The following is a 17,847-nucleotide window of genomic DNA, read 5'->3' as shown; positions in this document are numbered from 1 at the left end:
CTGTGGCAGACTATGAACACAGGCTAGGGTTTTACCAGTGGTTTCTGCGACATGTTGCACAACATCTCGATGTCCTCACTATTGTGTTGTTTACTGATGAGTGCGCCTTCCATCGGGATGACCTTTACAACACTTGAAACGTTCATTACTGGGCAAGGGGAAATCCTCATGTCGTGTATGTCCGCAGACACCAGGAATGATTTTTGCTCAACATTTGGGCAGGCATTGTGGGTGACCATCTGATTGGGCTGGTCTGTCTCCCTCCTCTACTTACCGGATCAAAATACCTTCACTTTTTGCAAAAAGCTCTACCTGGCCTACTGGAAGATGTTCCCCTGGACATACGGCTATGCACTTGGTTGCAGTATGATGGTGCACCCTCACATAATAGTCATGCTGTGCACAGATATTTAAATGAACTCTTCAATGGCCAGGTAATTGGCAGAGTTGCGATCACCAGACCTCACGCCATTGGACCTTTTCCTGTGGGGATTCTTTGAGGTTCTAGTTTGCCCACCCGGATGTGAAAGGCCTAGAAAAGAAGAGGAATTAATGTATTGCATTCAACATGCCACCAGTCACTTCAGGGCAATGTCAGGAATCTTTGAAAGAGTTCAGCAAAACACCGTTCAATGTTACTGAGCTTGTGTCCCATCACTAATAGCTGCTGACAGGTTTGTTCCCAGTACGTCTTATCATTAAACTACAATGGATGTGTTGGGACCCTGGTGGATTTGCCCCCAGCCCCCCAGAGTGGAAGGCTGGTGCGCTACCACTGAGCATGTGGGCCACCTTGCATATGTCGTGATCTCCGGCAGGAAAAGCATTCGTGGTCATGTGTTGTCAAGAGCATCCGGCAACAGGGAAATTCCACGGCCAATCGGAGTGTGTGGCGCCAAGTATTGGGCTGCCTCTACCAATAAAACAGTTCCCTTCCCACTGATTAATCTTAATCTTAATGTAAGGACATCCTAAATCTAAATAATCGTCATGTAGACCTACACAGCATTAGTAATTTTGGTACCTACTGTCATTAGTTATCCAGGGTTAAAATTTTGTGACAATTTTTCTCCACATCGTTTAGTGTATCGTAGATTTTAACTCAGTTAAAACATAAGATAGAACTCTACAAATCACATCATCCTACATACTAAATTCATGACAAACAAAACACAGTTATCTGTTATGAATCTACGGATAGATTTAACCTCTGACAATGGATGAGGTAGAACTCTAGAAATTACATGGTCTTACATACTACATTCATGATAAACAAAACACTATCTATACAGTCTGTTAAATCTACAAATGCAGTGAATATTTTCTTATATACTAGATATCATTATGCATCTATGTTCAAAGGTTTTGCCTTCTATACCAAACGTTAAAAGTACCTGAGATTTTACCAGTTTGCTTTGCTTACCTACCTATAGTTCCTCTTATCCTTACACCTGCAACGGGCATTTCCACAAAGTTCTTACTATACTTGATCTTGTCTCTAAATTGTTCATTTATACCACAAATTGGGCAACAGTACCAATCAAACAGTTCCCTACCCACTGATTAATCTTAATCTTAATGTAAGAACATCCAAAATCTGAATCATCATCTCTGGTGTTAGACACTTCACGTACTGGACTATTTTAAATTTCATCTAATGCTACATTCACATGGTTTTACAGGGTTTTATCAGCTTTACTGGTATCATAATATTACTTTGGTTACAAATGTTATCAGGTATACATTGAACACACTGAATGCATTCCATAGCACAACTAACATCATTCATTACAGAAGGAAAACAAAATATATTACTGTCAAAATTACACTTCCTGATTAGATCTTCTTTCACTGTGTTCCACCAATTTGGGTACAAATTTTGACTAACAACAGCTAACTTATTCCAGAATGCACTTTTATTTATGTTATCATCAATCTGGTCCCATACAAACTTCAAAAAGTTTTCACCTTTATTCTCTAGGCTCACAGATAACTCACCTTTACTGTTTGGATCATTATTGTGCATGGCGTTAATGAAAAATTGCTTTGACTGGACTGGTATTCCATGAATCTCGCCTACATCATCACAAACACCACTTACCTCATCTGTATTCACAAACAACTCTGAAACTTCATTATTCTTAAACTCCACAAATATCTGATATTCATCATCATCATCATCATCATCATCATTATACCATTATTATACTCTTCCAAAATTACTTCATCAATAACATCATTAACAACACAAGTCTCATCTCCATCAAAGTCACATACTTCAGCTACAGTCATTTGCAATGAGCTACCAGATTCAGACTTACCAACCTCAGCTATTTCACAGCTCTCATTCACATCAACATCAAGAATACCACCTAATCCAGATCCAATACAGTCATCATATATTTTACATACATCAATAACACTGTTTTCTGACCAAGAGAAGAAATCATTAGTACACACTACATCAAAATTCTCGTTACTCTCACATTCTGGTTTGTGTCTAGCACCTACATCACTATAATTAAACATAGTATCCCAAAACGTTTGATCAAAATATACATGAGAGATCTGGTATTCCTTCTGTTCAACTTCAGATACCTGTGCCACATTGTTAACACAGATATTATTGTGTAATTGCAAGTGTCAATTTGGGGTCCTGTGCTTGATGTGTTTCCTCGCCCCCAAACTGTGGACCTTCATTGGGTGGACTGCCATTTCCCTAGTAGTTACCTCTATGATTGTTTCTCCTATTAAATTTCCCATGGTTTTCCCCATTATTCCTATTCTGCAGATGTTCAAAATTTCTGTCTCTATTACCGATTTGGACCCTGGTAAAAGTTACCACCATCTCTGTTTCTGTAGTTATTACAATTGTGATCTACCGTATATTATTTTGATTATTATGGCACATGCCTCTTTCTACTGCTCTATCCTGCCTGTCAACTGTCAGTCCATGCACTAATACCACTGCAATCTCTCTAATAATCTTCTTTTGAGTGCATCAATCAATGTCATTGTGTCAAATGGTTTGTCAAGGTGTGTTAGTTTCTTAAGTTGAGTCTTACAAAACTCTTTCAGAGTACCATCGCTATTCCAATAATTAGGACCATTCAAAAATTCACTTTTAATTCTCCCCTGTTCAGCTTCCAACCAAAATTTATTTAAAAAACTTTTTTTTGAAAACTTTGATATGTCTCTCATTGATTTAAATTTAAATTTATCCAAGACAGAGCTTTGCCTTCAATACATCTTTTAACAAATTAAATTTTTTGATCATCATTCTTGCCTGACACAAAACTATCTCTACAGTGGTGCAGAAAATCCACTGGATGTAAATTGTCTGATGGAAAACTTTTGATTGGAATGTTGGACCATGCAGTACCATTGCTGGAATAAAGATTTTTCTGAATACAGTTTTCCTGAACTACTAAAATTTTTTGATCTAAAACATTTACATTAGTTAGCATACTATTTTCAACATTTAAATTTTTTTTATCTGAACTACTTAAGCTCTGTTCCATTTTTTCCATAATGGCCTTCTGTTCAGCACTGATGTCATTAACAATCTTTGTCTGTTGTGCATATTGGGCTACTCATTTTCCAAAACAATAAATTTATTTTCTAAGACATTGACTTTTTAACCCCTCTGATGACCCATTTTTTAGCTCCAAAACCTGATTACTAAGTTGGTCTAACTGGTATTGTACCCTATCCATTTTACTATTGTTCGCAGTTTTTATGTCATTTAATTGTTCTGGTAGTGAAGTAAATTTGCTGTCATTGTCTGTCCTTATTTAACTGCTCATTAACTGCACTAAATTTGCTGTTGTTATCTATTTTTATTTCAGTTAACTGGTCATTAACTGTTTTAAATTTGGTATTGTTATCTGTCTTCATTTCACCTAATTTTGCCAAAATCAACTGCAAAATATCTGTTTTCACCATTTCTTTGCTAACTACACTTTCACTTGGTTGAAACATGTTCTGACTGTGTCCTACAGCTTTCAAATCACTGTCTTTTTTTCTTCTACAACAGGCTAGACTTCATTATCAGTCAACTGATCCAGGTTGATGCCCATAGTTGTAATCTTACCCTTCTCACACATCACCAGAAAATTTTCAGAATCTTTGATAGGTGTAAGATACACAAAAATCTTTTTTGCTTATGTTCATTTTCTCATTGTTTGCTGCAGTTCTCGCGTCTAGTGGTAGATTCTTGAGGCTGAAATTTTGACGTTGTGGGTTCTACTTGACTAGAAAATTGATGAATTAATTTCTGTTTCTATGACTTTTTTATTTTATCTCATTCTTCTACATCACACTGACTTTACAATCTCCACTTCCATAAAACCAACGATTACATTGTTATTTCCAAAATTATAAACACACCTGATTCCTTCAGGGTGGTATGCCCACTACTATGAACTCATTCTGCAGTACTAACAGAATTCCAAAGAGTTTACAAAGCAAAACAGTTTACAACATTTCTTGACAAAAGAAGAGTCTTCACCAAGTTATATCATTATTTTATACATGAGTCCAGAAATAAATTTAATAAATATCATCAGATTGTACAATTAATAATAGGAATTTTAAGTATGTCAGATATTTGATAAGTTCAAACATTTCTGAAAGAAGAGTAACTCCAACTGTGCACACAGAGCCAGCACATATTGATTTTTAACAAATTAATTTCTTTTTATACATTTCAGCCTGAAATATAATACATCATAACAAAATCATACGAAATTCATTTAGTTAAACAGCTGAGATAATGTAGTATACCTGGTATCAACTGTTCCTTAAAAAGAGGGCGAGAGAGAGAGAGAGAGAGAGAGAGAGAGAGAGAGAGAGAGAGAGAGTAGAAGAGGGTGTCCCATTACAAGCTTTTGTGCTGTGCAGGGGTCAATGTTTTGGATGCGTAGGCTATAGGCTGTTCAGGCTGATTCCCATTCTTGTGTGCCAAGACTGCTCTGATGCCCTAGGTAGATGCATCACCAGCCACAACAAACGGGCAACTGAGATAGAATGTCATGAGGCAAGGGGCAAATTTGAGCATGGTTTTCAATTCAGTAAAAGCCCAATTCCAGGCAGGGCTCCAGTTGTAAGGCACACCCTCTTTTATGGAACTAATTGAGGGGTTGTGTAATGTGGACCATCTGAGGATTACACTTTAAATAATAGTTAATTTTGCCCAAAAACACCAGTAATTCAGGTAATTTCCTCAGATGGTGTAAGGAATATGTTGCAGTGACATTCCAGTCAGTATGCCTGACTCCCTCTTTGTTGAAGCAAATACATCACTTCTGGCTGAGAAAACCTGCCCTTTTCCAAATGATAATACAAGCCTGCATTCCACAGTATCATAAAAAGGGCATGGAGGTTTTGCAAATGTTGCTGGTGGGAATTTGCTGCATCAGCTGTTGTAGAAATCTTTGGAAATCTCTGAGGGCTGACACAAGGTAAGCATCAGTGAGGTCAATATTGGAGTAATATTCTCCTCCAGCAAGTTTGGCCTGGAGATCCTGTGACCAGGAGATAGGATAAGTTTCCACCTCCAATTGGGTATTGACTGTTGTCTTGAAATTTCCACACAACTAAACAGAGCTATTGGACTTTATGATGAGCAATGAACCGAGTAATGTGTTTGATGCTGCAATGATCGAGAACTGCCCACAAAGAGAAATAGAACGATCTCCATAGACCACCAGTGCCACAAGGACGAGGACAATTCACGCAAGCTAAGGCATGCATAAGTTACCTGATTTATGTAAGAAATAGTTGCCCTGTGTCCAACTGGAAGTGGATGTCGTAGTGAGAAATGTGAAGTGCAAGAATCAGTTTACGCATGAAGGGGTCGCCTGGAGGGATTATAGACTGCAGTGCATATATGGTAGATAGTGCAGTCTTAGGGCAGGATGGGAGTGGGTTGTGCAGCTTTGGCACACTGAGTGGAAATGCCCCTCTTTGCCACAGCACATGCAGGACCCCAGTAATAATCACAGTCTACTTGAGACTGAGCAGAACACTGTGAGCATGAAGGGAGTGGCATCCATGACCATTGACGAGACATGACCAGAGGCTTGGACACAATAGAGACCTTGTAAAATGAAAAATCACAATGTTTCTGCAATCTAGGACTCATCCTATGCCTACAACACAGGAATGGAATGCATGGTGGCATGTTAGCTGCCACAGCTTGTGGCCTCACCATGAGTTGTTCATTAGCAGCCTCTGCAATTTGAAACAAATGTGTGATGCTCAGTGTGTCCTGCAATGAAGCATGCCCCTGTGTGGACCTCTGGATCAGATGCCAGCTGAACTATGATGTCTCGAATCTAGGAGACCACATATAAATCTTCACTGCTTGGTTGACACAAGTGAAATCGTATTTACAGCTGAGACAATGCAAGTCAGTGACCTATCAGCTGTATGTTTGTCCACCCTGTTTATGATATTGGTGGAACTTGAGCCTAGAGGCAATTGCATGATATCTCTAAAAATAATAATTAGTTAACAGAACGCACACCTCCTGAAATGAGATTGTTAATGGTTGGACAAAGGCGCTAATTGTTTCAGCTGAAAAAATGTTACCCATGTTGCCCTTAACAGAAATAAAAATTGCTGCAGTGAATCATCCATGACTTGAAATGCTGAGAAATATTGCTTCAGTCGAAGCAAAAATGTGTCCCAGTCCCCTGCAGCATCACGGGAAAATGGAAACAATGTACGATGTATGGGAGCATTGGTTGCTGGTTTCACTGAGGCCTGGAGCAAAATGGCCTCATGTGCTTGGAGTTTGTGTGCCTGAAGCTGTAGCAACTTTCATAGCAAGCCTATCTGTACCTGCTGCTGTTACATTAGCTGCTGCTATTGTCGCAGCAGGAAAACCAATTTAGTGTCCATGCTAGTAAACAACTTCCTTTCTCCTTATTGTCAATTCTATACTGGGTAATCCAGCTGGCTCCTATCTATGAGTCCCATGCAACCTGGAGTGCCTTCGAAAACCATGTAAAAGATGTTCATTCTCTCACTTGCTATGCACAAAATGTTATTCCTACATAAAAAATGAACATGGCCTTTTTGTTTGAAATTTAATGTATATAAATTTTCTACTAGGAAATGTTTTTGCAAGATGGCATAGTTTTCAAATTATTCAAGGAAACATACAAAAGTGACCTTCCAACATGTTTTACTTGAATAACTCAAAAACCTTGTCCTGTAGTGAAAACATATCCAAGTACAAAATTTAACTACATTAAATATCCTGCAAAAATATCCTGTTCATTTTTTTCTGGATTCCATAAAACCCATAGGAAGTGGCAGCTGAATCACCCTTTTTATAAGAGTAACTGGATATCAGCACATGTGTCAGTAGCCAGAAGAGAAATGTGTGAAGTCGCAAGGTGGAAGAGCAAGGGAGTATTGGTACAAACATAACATAGCAAAACATATAACTGTGCGGCTGCAACAATCCTGCCTGCATGTTATTGTTTGCATAGGGAGATTGATGGATCATAGTGTAATTGCAAAATGTAGACTGAATCTGCTGGCAATCATGATAGTGGCGGGATAAAATGAGTAACTATTGTTAACTGAAAGTGTGTTCTACGATTGCTTCTAGAACAAATCGAAATAATTATGTAACCTGTATCATCATCAGCAGTTTGACATCCACTTCTGTATAAAGGCCTCTTCCGGACTTTTCTGTGTATTATGGTCTTCATCAGCATGCTTCCTCACTACTGTTGTAGGATTTCTTGTGTTGTCTACCCTCTCTCCATGAGATCATCATCTCATTCTTTTCTTATCCATTTCAATCCAGTAAATAATTTAATTTGCCCATCTGTCATTTACCTGGTTGTGTGTCCCACTTCCAGTTCCACTTCATTTTCATTACAGCCATAATTACATCTCCATTCCAGTTTGTTCTCTGATCCACTTGTTTCTCTTCCTGTCTCTCAAAGTAATGCCACACATTCACCTCTCTGTGTCGAAAATTCTGTTTAGTTTATCTAATGCACCCCATTACTGTTCTGCTTATTTGTTTTCCCATTCATCAAGTCATTCTCTTCAACTGTCCTACATATAAAAACTCACCAGCTGGGACTGTAACTTCATTATTAATTTTTAAACTCTTATATATTGCTTATATATTACAGTAGTCTTATTCTACCTGTTTTGTAGGCCTCCTTTCAAATGTGCTCCAGTAATTTCTTTTAATGTTGATGTCTATCTGCAGTGGAGGCAAACAATACAATGACATTAGTAAAATGAAGGTACCTCAGATACATTTCATTGATGCATAAGACTTATTCATTTTCCCATTTTTTGTTTTTATGTTTTTAAAATTTTGTTGTTTGCATTTCTTTGATTGTTTTGATGTGGCCTGGCACAACTTTATCTCCTGTGCCAACATCTTCATTGCAAGTAGGACTTGCACAGAATATTCTCAGTTACTGCCTTTGCTATCAGTACACACTGTCACTGTGTGCTTCAGTTTACCTTATGTTCTCATTATCATTCTTTAGCAGACCAGTTCACATTGCATCTTAACTGACATTTATTTATTTAACTTGAACAGTGGACATTCAGACCCTTTATTACATTAGACCAGGTTTTAGGAGGAAAGATAGGTAAACTGAAATACAAAACAAATATCAAATAAAATAAAATAATAAATATGAAATAAAAGAGCAATAAAAAGATTAAAATATTTATGTAAAATCAGATAAATGATTATAGAAATGGCCAGACAAGAAAAGACTTCCAAGCAAATTTTTCTTTTAGATAGAATTTGATGTTTGTCAGAAGGAAAAATCTGGGAAACATGAGTACTGGAGTAGCTTTGAAACTTTAGGTGTTCATGTTATAAAATATGAGTGGATGCTACAGGTAGCTGTAAAATCAGCAAATCATGTAGCTGTTAAAATTTATAATCATTATTAATGTGTAACCCACCATTTGTTTCAGTGCATCAACCTAGAGCTTTCAACAAGTAGAAAATCTCTTAGCACAGTTACCACTAACTGCATTTATAGAAATACAAAAGAGCTTAGTTCTTTCTGCTCCATCATCTACAGAAAAGGATGCTCACAGAAATATATCAGCACCAATAATAAAAACTGTTATTCCCTGTGGACTGGATATCATTTTCCATTATGCCATGACAGGTATGGTGGGGGAGTATGCAATGATCATGCGATGTCTTGCAGAAGTGTTTCCCAGCTCTCTTGATTTCTTACTTACTTACTTGTAAGGCTGGCTAAACGAACTGTAGTCATTCTTTAGCCTCACCAATTAGACTCCTCCATCTTCTTCAGTCCACGTATTCTTGTGCAGCTAATCCTCTCATAATCATATCCTCTCTGACCCCATCAATCTATCTCAGCTATAGTCCTCCCCTTGGTCTGTTGCCTCTGATGTCTTCTTCCACCACTTTCCTGGTGATTTGGCCTTCTTGACAAATATGTGCCAATACCACTTCAGTCTCCTCTCTTTAATCACTGCCACAATGGTCAGGGATTTCTACAAATCCTGCAGTCTGCAATTTTTTCTTTCTCCTCAGTTGTCTCTATTCTACACTGGTCCAAAAATTTGTCTCAGAACAGCACTCTCAAATTTCGGAAGCTTTCTTTGAGTCTTCTGGGTCAGAGTCCAGGTATCTTGTCTGTGCAGAAGCATGGATCGGTTGTATTTCAACCCTGTGCATCCTAATCTTTGTGGATCTTGATACAAGCCATGCCTTAAGTAGATTTCTGAGTGCAAATGTGGACCTGCTTCCTACTTGAATTCAAGCCATTATTTCCTAGTCTGTCTCATTCTTTCATTGAGTAATGCATCAAGATATTTTAGCTCTTTTATCCTTTCAAAGGATTTTACATTCATGTGTAAAGGGCTGTTGTTATTCTGTCAGGGATTTGGTCTTGTCCATATTCATCTTCATCCCTGTTCTCATTGCCTCTTCCATTAACCTCTTATCACATGAATCAGATCTTCTTCATACTGCATTATTAAAATTACATCATCAGCATAGGTCCAGGTGTTGATCCTTCTGATTTCTTAACACGTTAATTTCGTGTCATAGCAACAAGGGCTATAAAGGAAGTGGATGAGGTAAGGAAGAATGACAAGGAAAGATATAATTGAAAATGAATTCTTCCACATGACATTCCTTATTTAACACATTCACACAAAATTAGTTTGTAAAAATTACTAATATTGTGAATAATATGTGGGTAGAAGAGGATGCTTTAATGCTCCTAATAAAAATCATTTGTATACAAATTTTGTGTTTTGTGTCTTCCAGTGTAAGTAATGTAATTAATTCCTTACAGAACAAAATAAAAAAAGAGTTTGAATATGATTGTATTATTTGTTTTGTGTAGAGCTACTTTGCAGAACATGTTTATTATATATTATTAACGTGTTAAAAATGGAAAAGTTGTATGTTTGGAACGTAACAATTGTTTTAAAGTTGTATGTTTCATTTTCTTTCATTATAAATTCTAAAGTAAGAAATAGTTATGAAATAAATAATTGAATGTTCCTTTTACTATTTCAGACACCAAGTAAAGAAAACATAGAAACACTTTCAGCTCTTGAAATAGCAGAACAGATGACATATGTGGATCATCAGATATTTATTTCGATTTCAAGCGAGTAAGTGTTGAATTTTTTTCAATTTCTCTGCCAACACTAATAATAAAAATAGTGTAATTTGTCTTTGTGGATTACAGTCTCTCTTACTGAAAATGTTCTAATAACTCACAATGTGAGATGGAAGGTGAATATCCGTACATCAACGATTGGAACAAAAAAAGCAGAGTTTTTCTGGAGTGCAGATATCTTACTTCCAGAAATCATACATATTTCATTCAGGTTTTCCTGGTTTCTAACTGGTTATTTTTCATGATGTAGAAAAGCTTGAAATTCTTTTGAATTCATTAACCAAGTATAGAACTTTTTCTCAACAACTTGACAGCTTATGAGGATATACAATATATTGGAAGGTACTTTATCTTATTTGTTTGGCATCTGTAACTGATCATTCTTTTATTCAATCACACATTGTGTTTGACAAACCCCATTAAGAGGCACAATCCTCAGGGATGCATAGCAAGTCAAAATTTATTTTAGCATAGAAATAAATTTGCAGCTTAGTGTCTGGTATAATTAACAGAAAAACTATACCTTAAAAATGAGTTCATGACCACTCTTTGGAAGTAATAGGGTAACTGGTCATCCATAAACCTTGAAGTCTCATTACTACATTTAAGTTCGTATTATTTTTGGAAACTACATTGCAGGAGAGGTTATGAATGAAACAAACATTCAGTTTGAGAAAGTAAATAAATAACGCAGTTCTGTAATAATGTGTTAATGCAAATGAGTGTTGGTTCAAAAATTTAGTCAGTCACCAGAAATTTAATTTCTACCAAATTGTTCACCATACAGTGTGAAATGCTAGCTATCTTTATTGCATCAGAAAATTTGAGGATGCAAGAGAAAAAAAGAATGAACTACTTATTTGTATCTAAGAAGACATCAACTGAGAAAACTAAAGAAAACCTGAGATAGATTTTCATCCAGTGTTTACCTTCACGGGGAGAAATATGTATCACTGCCTATAGACACAAAAAAGTAAAAGTGAGGTACTACGTACCTTTTAGAACTAATAATTCCTATAGTCGTGAGAATATGTCGGAGACAGTTACAAATGAAGGATAGGGCAGGATGAGACCCACCTGTATAACCCAATAAATTGTTACCTCCAGTATTTGTATAGTTCACTTGTTCCAACACAACCATCTGCAAAAAGTGAAGCTACTACTGATATTTTCTGTCAAGTCATTAATACATAATATCAGCAGCAAGGTTCTGAAAATGCTACCCTTCCCTGGGGTACACTTAGAGTTATCTCTACTTCTGTTGGTGACGCTCCATCAAGGATTGCATCGACCCTGCCAAGAAATCATCAATCAAGGCACAAATTTTGTTTGATACCAACATCATTATTGCACTTTCATTATAAATTTGGTGTTGCACTGTGTTAAATGTAAAATTACTTGAGGACTGGCAGCTACAAATGATCTAGTAAGAGAAGTCTTGTGCGGAAAGTACAACATACATTCTACTGAACTGTGACACCTGCAGCCACAGAAACCACCTGCAGTTGCCAAAATTTCATAACTACTGTCATAGGAGGCTTTAGAAGGGGGACTGTTCCTTGCAGTTGACAAAAATACTGTCTCTATTGCAGTCAAAGTTGAGTGTAAAACTGAAGCTATTTTGTAGTGTATAACAGGTGCAGGCAAAGCCAAGTTAATTATTGTAACAATATTGTGAAAACGAAACTTGCTACTCACCATATAGTGGAGATGCTGAGTCACAGATAGACACGACAAAAAGACTTTCACAAATATAGCTTTTGGCCAGTAAGGCCTTCATCAAAATTAGACATTAAACATGCGCATACAAACTCACGCAAATGCAATTCTCACACATGCATAACTGCAATCTCAGGCAGCTGAGGCCCCACTGAGAGCAGCAGCACCAGTGCATGATGTGAGAGGTGACTGGTTGGGGGGGGGGGGGGGGGGTAAGGAGGAGGCTGCGGCAGGGAGGGGGAGGAATAGTAGGGTAGGGGTGGTGGACAGTGAAGTCCTGCAGGTAGACGGAAGACTGGCGAGTGGTGGTGGGGGGGGGGGGGGGGGGGGGTAGCAGAAAACAACAGAGGTAAAAATACTGGCTGTGATGGAGGAATGAGGGCTGTGTAGTGCTGGAATGGAAACAGAGAAGGGGCTAGATGGGAGAGGACAGTGACTAATGAAGGTTGAGGCCAGGAGGGTTATGGGAACATAAGATGTATTGCAGGGAAGGTTCCCACCTGCACAATGCAGAAAAGCTGGTGTTGGTGAGAAGAATCCATATGGCACAGGCTGTGAAAGAGTCATTGATGGGACAGGTAATGTTTGTGACTGGACTGGAGTAGGTGGTGGTGGGAGGATGTATACGTCTTGCATATAGGAGTATTATAGGGGTATGGCCATGAGGTAAGGGGTTGGAAGCAAGGGTTGTGTAGGGATGGACTAGTATATTGTTTAGGTTTGGTGGATGGCAGAATACCACTGTGGAAGGGTTGGGAAGGATAGTGAGCAGGGCATTTCTCATTTCAGGGCATGACGAGAGGTAGTCGGAACCCTGGCGGAGAATGGAATTCAGTCGCTCCAGTCCTGTGTGGTACTGAGTTATGAGGGGAATGCTCCTCTGAAGCTGGACAGTGGGACTTTGTGAGGTGGTGGGAGACTGGAAAGATAAGGCATGGGATATTTGTTTTCGTACAAGGTTGGTCGGGTAATTACATTTTGTGAAGGCTTCAGTGAGACCCTCGGTATATTTTTGAGAGGGACTGCTTGTCACTGCAGATGCAACAACCATGTGTGGCTAGGCTGCATGGAAGCAGCTTCTTGGTATAGAACGGGTGGCAGCTGCCAAAGTGGAGGTATTGTTGGTGGTTAATAGGTTTAATATGGATGCAGGTACTGATGTAGCCATCTTTGAGGTGGAGGTCAGCATCGAGGAAGATGGCTTGTTGGGTTGAGTTTGGACCAGGTGAAGCAAATGGGGGAGAATTGTTGAGGTTCTGGATAAACATGGATAGGGTGTCCTCACCCTCGATCCAAATCACAAAGATGTCATCAATGAACCTGAACCAGGTGAGGGGTTTAGGATTCTGGGTGTTTAAGATGTATTCCTCTAGATGGACCATGAATAGGTTGGCACACGATTGTGCCATGCAGGTGCCAATAGCCGTACCCTGGGTTTGTTTGTGGTAATGTCTTCAAAGGAGAAGTAACTGTGGGTGAGGATATGGTTGGTCATGGCAACTAGGAAGGTGGTTGTTGGTTTGTTTTCAATAGCGGTAAGGCCATGGGCATTAGGGATATTTAAAGGGAGGTGGCATAAGTAGTGATGAGCAAGGCACCCTGTAGTAAAGGGACAGGAACTGTGGAGGGTCAGAAGAGGAAACGGTTGGTATCTTTTCATGTAGGAGGGAAGTTCCGTATAATAGGTTGAAGGTGTTGGTCTATGAGAGCAGACATTCTCTGTGGAGCACAGTAACCAGACACAATGGGGCATCCTCGGTGGTAGGGTTTATGGACTCTAGGAAGAATGTAGAAAGTGGGAGTGCTGGGAGCGATATGGGTGAGCAGAGAGATTGACTCCAAGGAGAGGTTCTGGGAAGGGCCAAAGCATTTGAGGAATCACTGGAGATCCTGCTGGATTTCTGGAATGGGGTCACTGTGGCAAGGTTTGTAGGTGGATGTATCTGACAGCTGGCAGAGTCCTTCTACATCTACATCTACATCTACATCCATACTCCGCAAGCCACCTAACGGTGTGTGGCAGAGGGTACCCTGAGTACCTCTATTGGTTCTCCCTTCTATTCCAGTCTTGTATTGTTCATGGAAAGAAGGATTGTCAGTATGCTTCTGTGTGGGCTCTAATCTCTCTGATTTTATCCTCATGGTCTCTTCGCAAGATATACATCGGAGGGAGCAATATACTGCTTGACTCTTCGGTGAAGGTATGTTCTCGAAACTTTAACAAAAGCCCGTACCGAGCTACTGAGCATCTCTCCTGCAGAGTCTTCCACTGGAGTTTATCTGTCATCTCCATAACGCTTTTGCAATTACTAAATGATCCTGTAATGAAGCGCGCTGCTCTCTGTTGGATCTTCTCTATCTCTTCTATCAACCCTATCCGGTATGGATCCCACACTGCTGAGCAGTATTCAAGCATTGGGCGAACAAGGGTACTGAACCTACTTCCTTTGTTTTCGGATTGCATTTCCTTAGGATTCTTCCAATTAATCTCAGTCTGGCATCTGCTTTACCGACGATCAACTTTATATGATCAATCCATTTTAAATCACTCCTAATGTGTACTCCCAGATAATTTATGGAATTAACTGCTTCCAGTTGCTGACCTGCTATTTTGTAGCTAAATGATAAGGGAACTATCTTTCTATGTATTCGCAGCACATTACACTTGTCTACATTGAGATTCAATTGCCATTCCCTGCACCATGCGTCAATTCGCTGCAGATCCTCCTGCATTTCAGTACAATTTTCCATTGTTACAACCTCTTGATACACCACAGCATCATCCGCAAAAAGCCTCAGTGAACTTTCGATGTCATCCAAAAGGTCATTTATGTATATTGTGAATAGCAACAGTCCTATGACACTCCCCTGCGGCACACCTGAAATCACTCTTACTTCGGAAGACTTCTCTCCATTGAGAATGACATGCTGCATTCTGTTATCTAGGAACTCTTCAATCCAATCACACAATTGGTCTGATAGTCCATATGCTTTTACTTTGTTCATTAAACGACTGTGGGGAACTGTATTGAACGCCTTGCGGAAGTCAAGAAACACGGCATCTACCTGTGAACCCGTGTCTATGGTCCTCTGAGTCTCGTGGACGAATAGCGCGAGCTGGGTTTCACATGACCGTCTTTTTCGAAACCCATGTTGATTCCTACAGAGTAGATTTCTAGTCTCCAGAAAAGTCATATACTCGAACATAATACGTGTTCCAAAATTCTGCAACTGATCGACGTTAGAGTTATAGGTCTATAGTTCTGCACATCTGGTCAATGTCTGTTCTTGAAAATGGGGATGACCTGTGCCCTTTTCCAATCCTTTGGAATGCTACGCTCTTCTAGAGACCTACGGTGCACCGCTGCAAGAAGGGGGGCAAGTTCCTTCGCGTACTCTGTGTAAAATTGAACTGGTATCCCATCAGGTCCAGCGTCCTTTCCTCTTTTGACCGATTTTAATTGTTTCTCCATCCCTCTGTCGTCTATTTCGATATCTACCATTTTGTCAGCTGTGCGACAATCTAGAGAAGGAACTACAGTGCAGTCTTCCTCTGTGAAACAGCTTTGGAAAAAGACATTTAGTATTTCGGCCTTTAGTCTGTCATCCTCTGTTTCAGTATCATTTTGGTCACAGAGTGTCTGGACATTTTGTTTTGGTCCACCTACCGCTTTGACATAAGACCAAAATTTCTTAGGATTTTCTGCCAAGTCCGTACATAGAACTTTACTTTTGAATTCATTGAACACCTCTCGCATAGCCCTCCTTACACTACATTTTGCTTCGCGTAATTTTTGTTTGTCTGCAAGGCTTTGGCTATGTTTATGTTTGCAGTGAAGTTCCCTTTGCTTCCGCAGCAGTTTCCTAACTTGGTTCTTGTACCACGGTGGCTCTTTTCCATCTCTTACGATCTTGCTTGGCACATACTCATCTAATGCATATTGTACGATGGTTTTGAACTTTGTCCACTGATCCTCAACACTATCTGTACTTGAGACAAAACTTTTGTGTTGAGCTGTCAGGTACTCTGTAATCTGCTTTTTGTCACTTTTGCTAAACAGAAAAATCTTCCTACCTTTTTTAATATTTCTATTTACGGCTGAAATCATCGATGCAGTAACCGCTTTATGATTGCTGATTCCCTGTTCTGCGTTAACTGTTTCAAATAGTTCGGGTCTGTTTGTCACCAGAAGGTCTAATATGTTATCGCCACAAGTTGGTCCTCTGTTTAACTGCTCAAGGTAGTTTTCAGATAAAGCACTTTAAAAAATTTCACTGGATTCTTTGTCCTTGCCACCCGTTATGAACGTTTGAGTCTCCCAGTCTATATCTGGCAAATTAAAATCTCCACCCAGAACTATAACATGGTGGGGAAATCTACTCGAAATATTTTCCAAATTATCCTTCAGGTGCTCAGCCACAACAGCTGATGAGCCAGGGGGCCTATAGAGACATCCAATTACCATGTCTGAGCCTGCTTTAACTGTGACCTTCACCCAAATTATTTCACATTTCGGATCTTCTACCAGATAATCCTTGCAGTTCAAAACAACAGTGGTGGAGCCTTTATCCACAGGTAAGACTATAAGGTCAGGATCAATTTTTACATGGTGGACTGCAGTTCTTTCTACAGATGCAAGGTTAGTTTGCATGTTGAGAGACTTGGGGAATGATGGTGAGGCAATGTTTGATGTTAAGAAATTCTGGAAAGTTAACAGGGAGTGATCTGGGGGCAGGGAGGGTGCATCATGGTTGGTTGAAGGAGTGGACTGAGTTAGGCAGGGTTCAACACTGGTTGAGTCTGATCGGTAGGGTTGGTGGCGAAAAAGTGTTTCCACCATAGTGACTGGGAGAAGGAGAGAAGGTCTGCATTACTGAATTTGGAAGTAGGGCAAAAGATGAGGCCTTTGGAAAGGATAGATATTTCTGTAGAGCTAAGATTTCTGGAGGAAAGGTTTATGACTGTGTTTTGGGTCTGTTTAGGTTCTGTATTCCGTGTGGTGGTGGGAAGGAGTTTTGGAGGGTGGGATAAATGTAGTAGGTCTGCAAGACAGGGTTTTCAGCTATGAGGGACCATGGAGGAGGTTATAGACGGGGTGGACATTGGTACTTCAAGGCGGGAGTAGGCAGTAAGCACGGTGGAGAGCCTTTTGAGGTGGCATTGTGGATGTTGCTCTAGTTCTTGGAGGGCAAGTGTTTCAATGTGTGTTATGGGTTCCAGGAATTTGTGATTGCATAACAGGAGAATTTTGCAGATGGAGAGAAGGTACTGCAAGGAGGCTTGGGTTTGGTTGATGTGGTTTTGCGGGACTATGATGGTGAGGGCTAAGGATTGGTGGAATCTGAACAGGTGGAGATCATTGTGGAAGGAGGGGTGGCAGCCAGAGCTCGGTAATTTGATGGTGACCTATTTGGGTGGATTCCATGAACCAAGCAACAATGCAGGAACAGTATGTGG

The 17,847-nt window shown here is 39.5% G+C and overlaps 1 protein-coding gene across 1 annotated transcript in view; it reads left to right on the top strand.

Moving 5' to 3' along the window:
- The window catches only part of LOC124622752 (ras-specific guanine nucleotide-releasing factor 2-like), an 898,440-nt gene that overhangs the window by 649,190 nt on the left and 231,403 nt on the right, over positions 1-17,847 (top strand). Inside the window, exon 21 of the mRNA XM_047148541.1 lies at positions 10,565-10,662. Within this exon, the coding sequence (XP_047004497.1) occupies positions 10,565-10,662 (98 nt within the window). The remainder of the gene's footprint in view (positions 1-10,564; positions 10,663-17,847) is intronic.

The sequence above is a fragment of the Schistocerca americana genome, chromosome 7 (assembly GCF_021461395.2).
Source record: "Schistocerca americana isolate TAMUIC-IGC-003095 chromosome 7, iqSchAmer2.1, whole genome shotgun sequence".
NCBI lineage: Eukaryota > Metazoa > Arthropoda > Insecta > Orthoptera > Acrididae > Schistocerca > Schistocerca americana.
Note: the sequence above shows the minus strand (reverse complement) of the source record. Positions and strands in the feature narration are given on the sequence as shown.